The 18393-nt window shown below is 33.9% G+C and overlaps 1 protein-coding gene across 2 annotated transcripts in view; it reads right to left on the bottom strand.

The window, feature by feature from the left end:
* CCDC91 (coiled-coil domain containing 91) overlaps positions 1–18393 on the bottom strand; it is a 296434-nt gene that overhangs the window by 195925 nt on the left and 82116 nt on the right. For both annotated transcript variants that reach the window (XM_007446299.1, XM_007446300.1), the window contains one exon: positions 1732–1809. In XM_007446299.1, the coding sequence (XP_007446361.1) occupies positions 1732–1809 (78 nt within the window). The remainder of the gene's footprint in view (positions 1–1731; positions 1810–18393) is intronic.

Raw genomic sequence — 18393 nt, 5'->3', positions numbered from 1 at the left:
TATACAGTAGAAACTAACACAACATTGTAAAACAACTATACCCCAATTAAAAAATAAAAAACATTTAACTTAGAATTCATAAATATAAATGAGTAAAATATAAATTCATCCAAGAATACATCACTTAATATGCCAGGAGAATTATGTAAATTCCAGTATTTTAATTCTTCCAACCCTTAGCCTTAGGAAAAGAAGAAGATGGTCCAAAATAGTTCCTATACTTTTCCCCAACTCAACAACTGTAAAGCTGGTTTAAATTAGTAGAACTAAAAATTCACAACATTATAAAAAAAGAGCCAAAAATCACACCTGTAAAAACCAGCCATTTTTTAATAACCTTCTCAACAATGGCACCAGTTTCTATATTAGCGTGGTCACAAAAATGACCTTTCGTGTCCCAAGACATATCTACCAATTATTTTAATACCTTGGAATTTTAAAAAAAGTGCTTTTCACTTAAATTCTAGATCTACTTCTTTTTCTACTTTTATCCAAATGACTTGTTACAGGAAGCTTTTTGACATTAAATTATCAGCTAATTAAAATGAAATCAACTTCTATCATGTCTAGGAATGAAGCTGAATCAATTAAAAAATGTCTATATTCCACATATGGTAGAAGGAATTTTTAAACATTTATTGTAATAATTAACAATAAAAAAATAAACTAAATGCCTATTTATACAGATATAGTTAAACCAATTATGGTGTGTGTGTGTATATATATATATATGTATATATATGTGTTTGTATATGCATATATAGGTTTGTATATGTATATATATATGTGTGTGTGTATATATTTGTATACACACATATATATACATACATATATATATATATACACACTGTGGAATACTATAGAACAATGACAAAAATAGGATGTTTATATATACTGACATGAAAATATATACTGACAAGTAAATATAGCAAGAAACAAAAGAACAGATTGAGTAGAACAACATTTTTCTAAAAGGAAACCAAAATTTTACAGCATGAGTATACGTGTGTGTGTGTGTGTGTGTGTGTGTGTGTGTGTGTGTGTGTGTGTGTAAATATAAAGAAAAACCTCTAGAAGGATGCACATCACACCATTCACACTGGTTACTTCTGGGGAGAATTTTTTGAATTTGATTTCAACAAGAATGTATTCCTTAAGTACTTGATGGAAAAAAATGATCTAATATGAAATTTAGCAGGGGGGAAATTTTGTTATTAAACTCTCAATTTACTTTAAATGATTAAGCTTATGCAGGCTTAGCTTATCCAGAATAATACTGCATATATCACTGATACTGACATTTATTATAATTTTTATTATTACTTAAATGTACCCAAATCTATTTAATTTGTTTAAGAAAAAAAGCTATGAGAATAATTTTCAGATTTATATCACACTTTTTTTTTCTATAAAAGGTGGAACCAGAGTAAAGACCAAAGAAGCTAATAATCTAGCAATTAATTCTACAGTATTTTGTTTTCGAACTTCAATCCTGTGTTCTCAAATATTCTGTAAGTTCTCAAATGCAGAGCAACATCTAGCATTACCTTTGTAATCTACTAAGTATGCTTTCAATGAACACTTATTAATCAGTTGAAAGTAATTCTATACCAAAATAAGACTACACTATAATTCTATAATTTGTGTAGCATATGTCTATGTGTGTAATTTTTTTTACTAAAGTTTGCCAAAGTTTAAAAGAATAAAGAAAACAGACTCTCAAACCGCTACCTTATATTCATCCACAATAATGCTGAGGGCTTCATGACCAGCTTTCCTCATGTCTTCCAATTCTTGTTTATGTTTTTCCTGAAAGAAAGAAACTAAGCCATGATTTGTTCTTTTGACAAAATAACAACACACCATTGACTTTTGTATCTATAAGTGATTAAGTAGCTTGTGGTACACAGCTGCAAACAAACAGAAAAACTATTTTAAAAAAAGTTCTGTTTAAAAGCACTCTGGAGGGCTGTGGCAATGAGAAATTAAAGGGAAGCAATAACTGAGAAAAGAAAACCATGCTGAGAGGTAAGGTAACACACGGCAATGGTGTTATCCCTTGGGGCATTTGGCAATTCTGGACCTGGATCTAGAGACAGGAGGTCCTGTGTTACTTCAACAAGCCAGAACCTTTTTTTTTCCTTCATTATTTCTCTAGTAACATATACATGCCAATAGATTAATACATAATAAAGTTTGAGAACCACTGGATTAAGGTAATCAACCCCCCATTCTACCTTCCTAGGAAAGGAGAGGCTTACCTCTCTTTGGAGAATGTTAACATCCTACACAGAGCCTTTCCAATTTTTCAAACACAATGTACAGCTTTCAATGCAAAATTATCAGAGATGGTAACAGATGAGACCAAAAAAACAGAAAACAGAAAAGACAAAAGAAACAGACCCATATGTGATTCAGAAATTACTTATCAAAGAGTTTAAAATACGTATGAATAATACATTCAAGAAAATAGAGAAGAAATGGAGAAAACAGAGAGGATAGAGATTTTCTTCAGAGAACTGGGATTCGTAAAACAGAAATTCTACAGTGAGAAAAAATGTATTATTAACAACACAACAGATGAGGTAAATAGGTGAAACAGCAGAAAGCAGGATTAGAGAACCAAAAGACAGTGGGGGAAAAAAAAGAAACTACAGCAGAAAGAGAAATAAGTGATGGAAAATACAAAAAAAAGAAACTTTAAAAAGACACGGGACAGAGTAAAAAGATCAAATATACATGTAACAGAAGAACTGTTAACAAATAATCCAAAGAAAGAAGAAAAAAATTAAATGCAGCAAGATGGCAACAATAGAGTGATGAAGAAAAATAGAAAACAAAAATTTCTAACATTATGCATGAATTCAGGGTATTACAAAACCTACAGATATTTCTAATAAGCAGTAAGATATTATTAAATATTAGAGCAATAAATATGAAATTTTAGATGAAATGAAAAAACTCCTATGAAAAAACACAACAAAACTGAAAGAAGTGAAATAAAAACTCTGAAGAGTCCTATATGTGTTTAAAAAAAACTGAACCTGTATTAATTTAAAAACCAAACAAAATAAAACTTCCGACCAAGGAAATCACAAGCGCATATGATTTAACAGGTTGACTTTAATAAACATTTAAGAAACAAGTAACAGAAACCTTACACAAAATCTTCCAGAGAATAAAAAAAGAAGGAATACTTCCCTACATATTTTATTAAGACAGCATGTTCCTTATACTAAAATCTGTAAAGATAAAATTATGAACAATCTCTTTTATGAAAACAGAAGCTAAAATTCCACATAAAATATTAGCAGATGGAATCTAGCAATACATAAATAAGATAATACATCTCAACCAAGTGGGATTTATTTTAGGAATGTCAGGTAGGTAGAAGTGATGTACACCATTTCAAACTTGAACCACAAAACCTCCAACACAATCCTCCACACATTCCCTTTTCCCCCCTATTTGCTTGCTGATGTCAATGCCTAAGATGACAATTAAAGTCACGTGCTGCGAACAGCAGCAGGGCCTCTATCAGCTTGGGACCCTGAATGACTGCACCATCACTCCAGTGGACTTGGAGAGAAAATTAACTATATTTAGGGAAAAGATAACACCAACAGTTTCTGTTCATTTACTGCCACCACTTTCTCATTTATAAGCTCCCCTCATTTACTATGCCTTACTTATTCACAAGTTCTATTTCATTATCAAATTCTAATTGCCATTTCCAGTATATCACTTTATGTATCTTTCTGTAGCTAAGTCATTCTTTCCCAAAACAGCCTAAACATAAAGGACCAACAAGGGCACTTATTATAAACACTGATTTTTGTTGGTATGATTATCAATCTATGGCTCATGGCAGCAATCTTTTTAAAGTCATTTTCTCATTTCTGTCAGAGTTGTTTCAGTAAAAACTAAATAACATAGCAGCTAAATCCAATTACCTGGTAAAGCAAGCTCATACGTTCTATTATACTAAAAAGCAAACACATGTGGGCAGCACTACCAACTCATCACTTTGGAACTCCCATTCAGGTCCGGTTATCTCACTAATGGTATGTGACTGTCTCATAAAATGACCTAGGAGGGCAAAAGCATCCATTTCTATGCTGAATATTAACATAGTTTTTGTTTTTCTTAGTTTTTAAGATTAAAAAAAAAAGTAAATAGAAACATTTTTCTGACACTTTCTTTTCACATCATAGTGGAACATCTTAGGCAGTTCTTGGGATGCATATATTACACCTTAAGACCAATGATTTATGACAAAGTCATATAAAACAGGTTACATGGTCAAACAAATTGTGGAAGTTAACAATATATATTAAATATTAGACGTCCTACAAACCCACAAGTAAAGAAATTTGTTGAATTTTATTAAAACCAGCATTTTTCAGACTTAACTAATTAAATATTAATTTACTTTTTTTCTCTCTCTTGACAATACCTATTACCAACTAATCAGTTCAGAACTGAAACTGAGAACCAAAAAGGTCAAGAAAGCTTTCTAGAGTTAATCAGTCTAAAGCAAAGCAAATTAACCTAGATCCACTAAGTGAAACTGAGAATATAATCTATTTTTACCTCCGTAATTAGAAATTGAAGATGAATATGCACCATTTCAATGATAAAGTTTGATCATTCAACAACTATGTTCTGAATAATGACATGAACCATTAAAAAGTATTAGTGTGCCATTTAAGGCACACATAGAGTACATTATATTAAGCAATTCATATAAAAGGTTTTTTCTAATAGACATTTTATAAATGATCAAAATGTTCTATGACATTATATTTTATTATAATTGAAAATAAACAGTCAATGGCTGTATCTTCTCACATAGAAGGAACAGCAATCCAGTGCTTTCCACAGTGCCTTAGAACACAGCAGCTGTTCACAAATGTTTGTTGGATTATGCTGAAATTCTCATTATTGACATAAGGATTTCTATAATCATTTTAGATATCAGAACTAAAATTTTGAAATTATATTCAATGTGTACTTCATAAGAAATTTTTACATAATGTAGAGATACTCAGTGATATTCATCATCATTCAAGATAGAAAATGTAGACTCTGAGAGTACCATGAAATTTACAGTTACCGATCACCTAAAATTTTCCCAGATGCCATTAGTTTACACCAAATTTTCTTTGTAAGCATTATATTTAATTTAAACAATAACTATGTGCCTGACTCTGCTAGCCTCTGGGGACAAAAAGATGATGAAAATATAATAGTTATCTTCAGCCGAGTAATACAGAAGACTGACTAACCTGTATACAGTAACTTGAAAGTGATAATGAGTATGAAAGGATTTTGTTAATAAAAACAAAAATAAGATATTATTACTGCTGCTACTAGAATCAAATTTGCTACTGCTACTTTTCAATAATGAACAAAACCCCTAGACCAAAGATCAGCGAAACCATAGAAGGCTGAATAACACATAAACAAACTAGAAGAAACAAAAAACTATAGAATACTGTACCCAACAACAACAGAATACACATTATTCTCAAGTGGAAATGGAACAATCTCCAGGATAGACTATATGGTAGGCCACAAAACAAGTCTTAATAAATTTTAGAATACTGAAGTCAAAGTATGCTCTTTGACCACAAGGGAATGAAATTTGAAATAATTAATAGTAGGAAACTTGAGAAAATTCACAAATGTGTAGAAATTAACACATTCCTAAATAACCAATGAGTCAAAGAAGAAATCACAAGGAAAATTAAAAATCTATATTAAAAAAAGAATTTCAAGTCAATAACCTAACCTTTCACCTTAATGAACTAGAAAAAGAAGAGCAAACTAAACCCAAAGCAAGCATAATGAAGGAAATAAAAAGATTAGAAAGAAAATAAATAATAGAAAAAAAATAGAGAAAATCAACTGGACCAAAGTTGGTTCTTTAAAAAAAGTCAACAATATTGACAAATCTTGATTGACCAAGAAAAAAAAAATAAGAGATGACTCAAATTATTAAAATCAGGAATGAAGGAAAGGACTTACTACTGAATTTAAAGAAACAAAAAGGAGCATATGAAAATATTATGAATAACTGTATGCTAATAAATTAGATAACAAGGTTGTAATGGACAAATTCCTAGAAATATGTAAACTACCAAAATTGACCCAAGAAGAAATAGAAAACCAAACAGACTTATAACAAGAGAATAAATCAGTAATCAAAAAACTTCGCACAAAGAAAATCCCTTCTTTCAGATGACTTCAGTGGTGAATTCTAACAAATGTTTATAAAAGGATTAACACCAATATTTTTCATATTTTTCCCCAAAATAGATGAGGAAATATGTTCTAACTCATTCTATGAGGCCAGTATTGCACTAATCCAAAGCCACACAAAGACAACACAAGAAAAGACAAAGTGATGTGTCTTATGAATATGGATGAAAAATTCCTCAAACAAATAGCAGCAAGCAGAATCCAACAGCATATTACAAAGACTACACCCTACACCTAGGATCAAGTGTAATTTATCTCAGGAATGCAAAGGTGGTCCAACATACAAAAAGCAATCCATTTAATACACCACATTTAAATAATGAAGGAAATAAAACCCCACATGATCATCTCAGTATGCAGAAAAAGAGTGACAAGATCAAGCATATTTTCACTATAAAAATACTCAACAAACTAGGAATAAAATACAGTATCCTCAACCGGATAAAGGGCATTTGTGAAAAACCCACAGCTAACATCATAATATTGTCAGACTAAAAACTTTCCCCTAACATCAGGAACAAGACAAGGCTGTACACTCTTGCCACCTCTATTAAACATTGTACTGAAATTCTAGCAAGGGCATTAGGCAAGAAAAATAAATAAAAGGCATCCTTGGAAATTATTATATCAGAAATGAAGAAGTAAAACTATCCTTATTTTCAAAAGACATGATTTTACACATGGGAAACTGTAAAAAATTATTAGATCTAATAAACAAAACACTATCAAATCATTTAAACAAGTTAAACAAAGTTATAAGAAACAAGGTCAAGACAAAAATCAGTTGTATTTCTATATACTTGCAATGAACAAACTAAATATGAAATAAAGAAAACAATTCCATTTACAATAGTATGAAAAATGATAAAATACTTAGAAATATTTTTTTACCAAAGATGTATAAAACTTTTACACTACAAACGACAAAACACTGTAGAGTCTTAAAACATGTAAAGACATCCTGTGTTCCTGGATTGGAAGACTTAGTCGTTAATCCCCAAATTTATCTGTAGATTCAATAAAATCCCTATCAAAATACCAGTGACTTTATTTTGCAGAAATCAGACAAGCTCATCTTAAAATTCATATAGAATTTGCAAGGGATTACGAGTAGTTAAAATAATCTTGAAAAAGAAGAGCAAAGTTAGTGGACTTATACTTCCCAATTTCAAAATTTAGCACAAAGCTGAAGTAATCAGAACAGTGTGGTACTGGCATAAGGACAGAGAGTCCAGTGGAAAATAAAAATGAGACTCCCAAAATAAGCCCATACATCTATAACCAACTGATTTTTGACAAAAGTAAACAAGTCAATTCAATAGCAAGAGAATAACCTTATCAGCAAATGATGGTGGGATAACTAGACACACATGCAAAAGGATAAATCTGGAACCCCACTTCACATATGTATAAATATTAACTCAAAATAAATCAAATTCCTTAATATAAAAGCTAAAACTATTAAATTCTTGTAGGAAAAATAGGTGCATACCTTTGTAACCTTGGATTAGGCAACAGTGTCTAAAAATATGACACTATAAGCACAAGTGAACAATTTTAAAAATACATAAATTTAAAACTTTGTGCATCAAAGGACAGTATCAAGGAAGCAAAAAAGCAGCCCACTAAATATTTGTAAATAGTATATCTAAGAAAGGTGTGGTATCCAGAATGTATACAACTCTCATAACTCAGCAACAAAAAGACAACCAAATTTTAAAAATAGGCAGAGAACTTGAGTTGATATTTCTCCAAAGATACAAATGTTCAACATCATTAGCCATTATGAAATTCAAGTCAAAACCACTGGCATCCACTAGCATGGCTATAATTAAATAGACAGAAAATAAGTGTTGGCAAGGAGGCGGAGAAACTGAGACCCTCATACCTTGCTGGTTGAAATGTAAAATGGTGTTTCCCCAATGAAAAACATTTTCGCAGTTCCTCAAAAAAATTAAACATAGAATTACCAAATGTCCCGGAAATTTCACTCCTAGTTATATACCTAACGGCACTGATAATATACATTCACACAAAACCTTGGACACAAATGTTCTATCAGCATTATTAATAACAGCAAAAAAAGTAAAAACAATGTAAATGTTCATCAGCTAATAAATCAACACGTGAAGTATCATCCATACAAGGGAATATTATTCACCCATAAAAGGAATGAAATGATACATGCTGTAACATGGAAGAACCTTGAAATCATTATGCTAAGTGGAAGTAGCTAGACACAAATGGCCACATATTGCATGATTTCATTTTATATGAAATGTCCAAAATAGGTAAATCTAGAGACAGCAAGTACATTAGCAATTGCCAGGTGCTGGGGGAGAGGGAACTAGGGAAGAACTGATTATTGCATACAGGGCTTCTTCTTGAGGTGATGACACTATCTGGCACTAGATACTAGTGACAATACAACAACATTGTAAATATACTAAAAAACACTAAACTCTACACTTTAAAATATTTTAAATGGTGAACTTTATATTATGCAAATTTTATCCTAATACAAAAAAAAACACACTGGTGCAAGAAAGAAATAGTATGTTTGTGTCAATTTAATTTCTAAGCTGAAAGGTGTTTTTCTTTGATTTTGTTATTCATTTCTAGTTTTGTTTCATTCTGATCAGAGAATGCTGGTTTTATAATTTTACTTCTTGGAATTCAGTGGCGTGAAAGATTCCTCATAAACAACCAAGAGAATAACATTCTCTTTTTGAATGCCGTGAACCACTTGCAGCTTTTAAAATTGAAAATAAGTTAGCTGTATATAAATCCTGATTCACATTTTCTTTCTTTGAATACCTTAATTATGTTCCATTATTTTTTGGCATAAAGTGTTTTTTTTAAAGTCTGCCATGGATCTAATTTTCTTTATTTTATATTTAGGTTGATTATACAATTTCTCTTCCAAAGTGAGTCACTTTTGAGAATAAAAGAGTTTCTATTAATAACTGCACTAGGATAACTAGGATAAATAAGAGCTATCCTGAGCAAACCAAAAAGCAGAGTCATTGTAGTTACAGACTTCCAAGGTGTTCTTTTGAAGGATACTTTCTTTAAAATCACTAGACTATATCTCATAATTGACTGGGGTCTATTTTCCCATGTACACATGTGTACTTTCAAAATAGGCCTTCTTTTATTTCCTGTAAGGTGGTTGAATTACATTTTTCATATAGCTCTGTTTTACCTCTTTAGTTTTCCTCTTCAGGGACTCCATTTATACCCATATTGGATTGTGTTTGCTTGTTTTCTATAATTATTCCTTTCTCTCAAATTCTTTCTTCATTTATGTGATAGTTTTCATTTTTCTTTTTGCCATGCTTTATTATTTTCTTCTTTCTATAGTATTACATTCACTCTTCTTTTCTTTCAAGCTTCGTCTTCATTTTAGAATTTTTTTTTATGTCTAATTCTTTTTTTTGTCTATCAGCTATATCTTCTTATTTAATTCTTCTTTTCTCATTTCTGAACCATTCTACTTCTGATTTATGCTATTCTTCAAATGCTTCCATCGTTGTACTCAGTTCCACAACAATCCTTTTCTCGTATCCACGTACCAGTTCACCCGTAGGTATTCCTGAATAAGGAGTTGAGGTTAGCCTGAAGAACACTCCCAGCTTCATGATTCTAGGGCTCCCTCTTCTGTTGCTATTATAAGGTAATTAAAATTTTTTCCAGGGTAGCCACTTCTCCAGTACTTTCTGATATCTGCTTTCTCTGAACCCCTCCCTTACCAGTATCTGAACATTCTCCTTCCTTCAGTGTCTGTACTACTCCCTACCATTCCCCTTACCATGCACCTCTGTACTTTAAGAAGGGTACTTTCTCGGTATTTCCAAAAGAAATGAGGGCTCAGAGCACTCAGCCAGTTTTAGCTGTTGTCCTCAGATCTGTCTTCTAACTCCTCTACTCTGATTGGGGACTGTTTCTTTTCAGGTGTCAATATTTGGGTCTCTAGGCCCTCAGGACCACCCTAAATCCCGTTAATGTTCCCCTCCATCACTCAAGCACAGATGTGATAGACATGCACGTCTTGTTGCTGTCAATAGTTCAGCTCTACCAGCTTGTGCTCCAGAATTCATATAAACACAACTGTCATCTTTTTTTCTTTTGAAGATGGTATTTATGGATTTTTTTTCCTTTATCTTAGTCTAATTTTGTAAGAAAATCTGAAAGATTCAAAAACTATGTAGCCTCTGCTGCTGCCAATCACCATGCCAAATCCACCCCTTTTCATTCTTGAAATATTTTCTTTACTTGGTTCTTCTTCTCAGTCTGTCCTGTTGGCTCCTTTTCATTGCCCCAGTCTTGAAATGTAGGAGTTCCCCGAGGATGAGATCTCTTCTTTAACTGTTCAACTTCTAATTAACCTTAAGTATTATCAATGTACAACTCAAATTATATATCCAACCCTGCCATGGCTGACCCTCAGATTTATTTATCTAGCTGCCTATTAAGGTCTTTACACATACATATATCTATAAGAAATCTCAAAGTTAACATGTCCAATGTCAAACCTTTTATTTTTCCTCCACCAAACTTCCAGTTGCTCAGACAAAAAATCCTAAAATCATTTTTAATTTCTCTCCTTTTTTCCCTCACAATCCACATGCAATACCTCAGAAGTCCTACTGGCTTGATCGTTATATTTATTTCTTTAACAGACTCTGAAATAATATGACTGTGTGCCAGGCACTGTTCTAAACCCTTTGCAAATATCAGTTCATTTATTTTACTTATTTAAACCTCCTAACATCTCCATCTCATGATCTAAAATCTGAGCACTGGTCAACACTGCCACTGCTACTTCTCTAGTCCACACCACAATCATTTCCCAGCGTCTTTGCCTCTTTGAGTCTACCCTTCCTCCAATACTGCAGCCAAAACAGTCCTTTAAAACTTTAGGGCAATCACAAAGAATGCAATCTTTATGATGGCAGGAATCGTTCACCACAATATCCATAGCACCTAAAATAGTAGCAGGCACAGTGTGGATGCTCAATAAATATCTGTAAAATAATGAAATATCACACATCTGATCAAAATTCCTAAGTACCTTCCACATTACTGCAAATAAACTCTATAATCCCTCCCATAGCCCAAAGCTATACCCCTCTCTACCTAAGTCTCTCTATCTGTTGTCATTGGCCTTCCTCAAGTCGTTATAAGCACATTCTTACCATAAGGCTACTGAACTTGTTATTTGCTATGCTTGATATACTCTTCACCCCAGATATCCCACACTCATCTCCTTTGGATACTACTCAAAAACCAGTGTACCAGAGAGATGTTCCCTGACCCACTGTGTATAAAATAGTGCACACTCATCACTGCCCACTAGTCATGCTTTATTTTTAATCATTGCACCTATCACTACTTATTGTTTTGTACTTATTCTTCATTGCCAGTCTCCCTTATATGTTGGGGAAGATACTGATGGCACTCTAGCACTATGGCACTTGAGAAGGTGAGGAAAAGATAGATACTAGGCAGATTTCAAAGTCTAACATTAAGTTCAATTTGGGAAGGTGAAATTTCACTTGCCATTGAATATACATATCTCAAATGGTGCCTTGTATATATTTTCTGTTCAGTAAATAAGAACTGAATAAAAAAAAGAGATTGAATGGAAAGGATTTGAAGGCCAAATATATTTGGGAAGTGAGAAGAGTGTTTCATTCTTCATCTGAGAGAGTTATTTAACATCATAAGAATGTTAAAAATGTATTTAAAACTTGGTCTCCAAAAAGAAGGCTACTTAATAGGTTCACATATCTGTTTGTTGAATGAATGAATGAGATGATCAATGCTCTTTTTCTGATATAAGCCCAGAATTTAAATTAATAAACACATTAATTAATTAATTAATTAACATCTTTGGGCATGTTTCTTTTAAATGAGGGAGTTGGACTAAATCATTTCTAAAACACACTTCCAAATTTCTTAATGCTATTCTATGATATTGTATGCTAAAATTAGATCAATCAACCCACTTTGCTTACTTCAAAGTTACTGATGGTAATCAAACAACCACATTGTAGCAGTCCAGGCTGCCCAGTTACCAAAAGAAAAACACAGGAATAACCAAATACTCATACATGGCCTGAAATTCTTATTTCAAGAATATAGAGCCAAAAACTTACAACCTCTCTTCAAAGTAGTCAAAACCAAATTTGACCACAATGATAGCTTTCTTTCAAAATGTCAAACCCAAAACCATCACTACAAAGGGAAGATTCAGAAAAATGCTCTCACCTTAAATAAAACTACAGACTTTTAAACAAGGAGAGACTTTAAAGGTAAGCTATTCCAATGTATTCATTTTACAAATGAGGAAACTGAGGCCCAGAGAGGCTAAGAAGTTTGTTCAAGATCACTGAGTAATCAATAAGGGCAAGGTGAAGCCTAAATCACATCTTCTGATAGACAGCCCAATGTTTATTGAAAAATATCATGACAAAGGCTGAACTATTTGAGTATGTTCCAAACTGCTCCTCAACAGGTTTGTTTTCTATATAAAACTCAATAACTAACGTGTCATAAGTCACTCCTTCTGATGAAAACAAGACATAAACGGGTCACTCTTGGTAAAACTTGAAACAGTCATTCACCAATTCATTAGTCAACCAGAAATTCTGGTCTGACAAAAATGTGTAAGGTGCTTTTCAAACATTATCAGAAGCACATTCTAATCAATTCTCTACTACCCACAATTACTCCAATACCAACCCCTTGCCGAAGTTATTAAATATACATAGGTCTAATAGTTTTAATATGCCTGCACATGATTGGTGTTGAAAAATTATCTTTGAATAAATACATATGTCAATAGGAACCACATAATTAACAAATATAGATGCTTCATGGGAAAATGAGAAATTAGAAACATTTTTAAAAAGACTTTAAAATTTCATTGCTATATTGATGATAAAAAACTCAATTCAGATATCTGAATCACAATTCATACAAAAAAAAATTTTTAAGCCCAAGCTTATGGGAAAAACATTTTGTAATTCACATTATATTATCGTTGGTCATTGTGAAATCAAGTAGAACCCATACTAATCATACTCACTAATACTAAGTTAATCCATGCATAGCAGCAGAATCCTCTCCAACAAAGATGGTAAAAGTGAACATTTGGCTGATGTATTTGTAATGACTTACTACAGTACTTTAACAAAAGAGAGAAGGAAGGAAGGTAGGAAGGAAAGAATGGACGGAGGGAGGGACAGAAGGAGAAAGGAAACTCCAAAGTCCAATCAACCATTCTATTCCACCTCTTAGAAAGCAGTTGCTTTTCACCTTCTAAATTCTTTGGCCAAGAGCAAGTCTATAATTAGATGGAACATAATTAGCAGAACATAATTAGCTAATATAGTTTGATTGAGAAAGGTTTTCTAATACACGCTTCATTACCACTTTCTCTGAAGCCACAAGATTATATCCCTTACAAAATAATCAACTATATTGGATAAGGCAGCCATAAACATCTCCAGATATTCCAAAAGGAAATGTGCAGGGCAAGAAATCAAAATACAGGTAGTGGGATAACATCTAACCAATGCACTGAAAGGTTCTGACTGAAAAAATGGTATAAAATCCTCCTACCAAAATCTGAAGAATCCAACACACCAACATGGCCTAATTGTAAATGTCAGAGAAGCACAAAGTAGATGAGATTATCCCATAGGCACCTGCTTTATCAAAACAGAACAAAAACGGCAAAACACGACCTCTCCATGTCTCACTCACCCCACATTTGACAGCTGCAACAAGCTTAGTTGGTTTCTAAAAGAAAGCAGGTTTTACTGGCATGACACAGCATAAGTCTTTCCCACTGAATAAATGTTTAATCTTTACCTCCTCACTCTATCTCATTTCTTAGTTTCCCTATACAATCAGTAACAACAACACATGACAGAATCCTTCAAAATCTTACCAAGTTAGTTTCACAGTCTAATTCAAATATTTAGCCAAATATAAAATAGGAAAAAAGAATAACACAAGCATGAAAGAATCAGCCTAAAAGTATAAAGTAATATTACATATGGAAATAAAGCATTAGTGCCATAATAAACTGTACCCAGTACTGAAACAGACACCCTTAATATGTGTGTCCCTTTAGCGTAAGATTTCCAAAATCTTTCAAAGGATTAATTTTCATCTCTGGCCCTATCCAGTTAATGGCCACCTTAACACCACTGCATGGATTTCATCAGCACACAGATCTAGAACCATCAGCTTTGTGGCCTCCTCTCAATCAAAAACAAGATAACAAAACAAACTTCTGGAAGCTTTCTAAAAGATACAATGATGAAGGTATGCAAAGAACCCCACAATGTGTTCACACCAGCACAGAAGTAATTGATTTTCTACATGCTTACAAAACCCAGATATGGCAACGTCATGTCCATGTCTAAACCAAACTTTTAAGAAAGAATTAGTAGTTAGCAAATGAGAAATGAATAAGCAGGCCACAGCTAATTTCTTGTTCTAAAGATGAAAACAACTACTCAAGTGAAATTCATAAGAGAAGATGATATGTTTATAACAGTGTCATTATTGTTGTCATTATCATTTCTCCATTAGCACACCATCTCCTCTACCAACTACAATCTGTTAAAGAATAAAGGCCAAATCCTGCAAAGCCTGAGAATACGGTCTCTTGCATAACTTTGGCGAAATTCCTGGCTAATTTGTTGATTGGATTGGCTCTACTCCCACTGCTACTTCAATGTCACCTTATTATTTGCTCTAAGAGGAAAGGCAGGAACTCCACTCTGCGCCAGATTTAAAAGAAATTACTATTTATCTTCGACTTCGTTAAAGTCTTCAAAGGCAAAGTGCCTTGAGAAGCAGATGCTCAAAACTAACTCAAGCCAAACAGAGGACAAAAGAAAGGAATGGAAAGGAGAAGGGGAGGGAAAAAAAAAAAAGATGAAGGAAAAGAGGCAGGGAGGAAGGAAGGAGGGATGGGGAGGAGGGAGGAAAAGATGGAAGAGCAGACAGTTTGCAACAGTTAATGGGGAACTTATGCCTTATGTATGTATCTACAAACATCATCCCATTCAATAAGGATGTGAACCTCTTCAAAATTCTTCTAATTTCTTATGACTTTTCCCATCTTAAGCCTACTCTCCAAAGTTTGGCTATATTTTAATTCTGGTAACAGAAAGGGACTTTCTAACAACACTGCTTCTCAAAATACTTAACATTTTTATTGAGAAAAGAAAAATGGCTTAATAAAAATCACTTTTTAATGTTTTGGTCATTTGTCTTCACATTCTGAGTGTTTCTGTCCACAGTATTATGATTTGCCTTCACATTTTAAAAGACACTGAGATTCATCTTTGGTGCTTGTAGTGGGCTGAATTGTGACACCACCACCACCCCCAAAGAAAAGCTATGTTCATTCACATCCTGAGCTCTGGTATCTGTGAATGTAGTTTTATTTGGAAATAGGGTCTTTGGTATCTCAAGATAAGATTATCTTGGATGAAGAGTGGGCCCCAAGCCTTAAGATTTGTTTCCTTATAAGAAAGGAGAGTGAGATTTGAGACAGAGATACAGGGATGAAGGCCATATGAAGATGGAGGAAGAAATGGACTTCAGCTGCTTCAAGATAAAGAACATCAGATGTCAGCAGAAGCAGGAAGTGGCAAGGAAAGATTCTCCCCTTAGAACCTTTTGGAGGAAGCACAGGCCTGCCGACATGTTGATTTTAGATTTCTGACTTCGATAACTGTGAGAGAATAAATTTCTGCTGTTTTAAGCCATCGAGTTTGTGGAACTTTGTAATAGCAGCTTTAGGAAACTAATACAGATTTCAGTGCTGAGAACAGGGGTCATACTGTAACAAATACCTAAAAATGTGAAAGTGGCTTGGGAACTGGATAGAGGAAGAATTTTGAGGAGCAAGACAGAAAAAGCCTAGACTGTTTTGAAGAGATGGTTGATAGAAATATGGACACTGAAGGTGATTCTAGTAAGGGCTCAAAGGAAGTGAAGAGCATAGTAGAGAAAGCTATCATCCCAGAGAATATGATGAAATTCCACGTTTAGTGACAGTCTTCTAAACAAAGTATTGAAGGTGTGGCCTTGTTTCTCCTTGCTGCTCATGGTAAAATGCAAGAGGAAGAGAGAAAAACTGAGAAAGGATACATTAAGCAAAAAGGTACCAGCATTTGAAGATTTGGGAGGTTCTCGGTCTATCAGATTGCAACGGATGCTAGAATTAGAAAACTCACTTTTGTGAATTTGCTCTGAAAGGTGGTGACTAGACAAGTTTTTGCTCAAAAGATTAGGTATGTCACTCATGGATCCAATCAATTATCCCAGCAGAAGCCACAGAAAAGAAATGGGATTATACAGAAAGGATCTATGGAGAATACACCTGTCTAATGGCATGAATCCTCTCAACTTACACAGGAGATCCACAAGGCTTTTAAGAATGTTATACCAGCAAGCCTGGATGGACTGAAAGAGACAGAAATGGAAGGAAATGAAAGAAGACTATTGGATTTCTGGGATTCTACAAGGAGGAAACAGGCTGATAGTGCTATGTGGCTGCAAACATGCATTACCTTTAAGAAAAAGGAGGATGACTCTGAGGGCAGAGCCATGGGTACAGAGGCTAGGGCCATGGGCCCAGATGCAGAAGCTCAAGCCATGGATGCAGAGGCCTGCAGAGTCACAGACACAGAAGGTGACAAAGCCATGAGTGTAGAGGCTTGTGAACAAGCCACAGCCAGGAGCACAGTGGGCAAATGAGCTGCAGTCATGGGCCCAGATACTGACCAAGCCAAAGCCACAGTTCCAGAGGCTCACTAAGCTGGAGCTTTGGGTCCACAGGGTGGAGCATCAAGCCACAGAGAATTATTCTCAGGGCTTAAAACATCACAGACCTTGCCCTTCTGTTTTTCAAACTTGCTTAGATCTGCTGATCTTTTACTTTTACTTCCAGTTTCTCCCTTTTGAAACAGTAATGCCTATCCCACACCTGCTCAACTACTGTATTCTAGGAAGTTGATAACTTGTTTTATAGTTTGACAAATGTACCCATGAAGAAGAATTCTGCCCCAGGATGGATCATATCCAGTCTCAGCCACATCTGGTTTATATAATTTAGATGATAACACTTGGAATTTTCTAGCTAATGAAATTTAGATGAGATTTTGGACTTAGAGCTGATGATGAAATGACCCGAAATTTCTGGGGATTTTGGAATGGGGTGAATGTATTTTGCACTTTGGAAGGGCAGGAATTTGGGGAGGTCTAGGGGGCAAACTCTAATGGGTTGAATTGTGTCCTTCAAAAGATATATCCATGTTCCTAATTTCTGGTACCTATCAATGTAACTTCATTTAGAAAATAGTCTTTGTAGTTATAATCAAGTTAAGGACTGTGAAATGAGATCATCTTGGATTTACAGTGGGCCCTAAGTCCAATAATTGGTTTCCTCTTTTTTTTTTTTTTTTGAGGTAAAATTGATATATAACATTATATTAATTTCAGGTGTACAAAATAATGATTCAATATTAGTATATATTGCAAAATGATCACAAGAACAGGTCTAGTTAACATCGGCCACCACAGTCACAAACTTTTTTTCTTGTAATGAGAATATTTGAGAGCTATTCTCTTAGGAACTTTTAAATATGCAACACAGTATTTTTAACTATAGTTATTATGCTTTACGTTATATCCCCAGGACTCACTTATTTGATAGCTGGAATTTTGTGTCTTTTGACCCCCTTCACCCATTTTGCCCACTTCCCACCCCCTGCCTCTGGCAACCACCAATCTGTTCTATCTATAAGCTTGGTTTGGTTTTCTTTTTAAAATTCCACACATAAGTGAGATGATACAGTATTTGTCTTTCTGTCCGACTTATTTCACTTAGCAGAGTGTCCTCAAGGTCCATTCATGTTGTCACACATGGTAAGACTTCCTTCTTTTGATGGCTAAATAATATTCCCTTGCATATATATATACCACATCTTCTTTATCCATTCATCTGTTGATGGACACATAGGTTGTTTCCATATCTTGGCTACTCTAAATAATGCTGCAGTGAACATGGGGTACACATATCTTTTTCAGTTAGTA

The sequence above is a fragment of the Lipotes vexillifer genome, unplaced genomic scaffold (genome assembly GCF_000442215.2).
Source record: "Lipotes vexillifer unplaced genomic scaffold, Lipotes_vexillifer_v1.1 scaffold477, whole genome shotgun sequence".
NCBI lineage: Eukaryota > Metazoa > Chordata > Mammalia > Artiodactyla > Lipotidae > Lipotes > Lipotes vexillifer.
The sequence above is the reverse complement of the archived record's forward strand: the minus strand, read 5'-3'. Positions and strand labels throughout refer to the sequence as shown.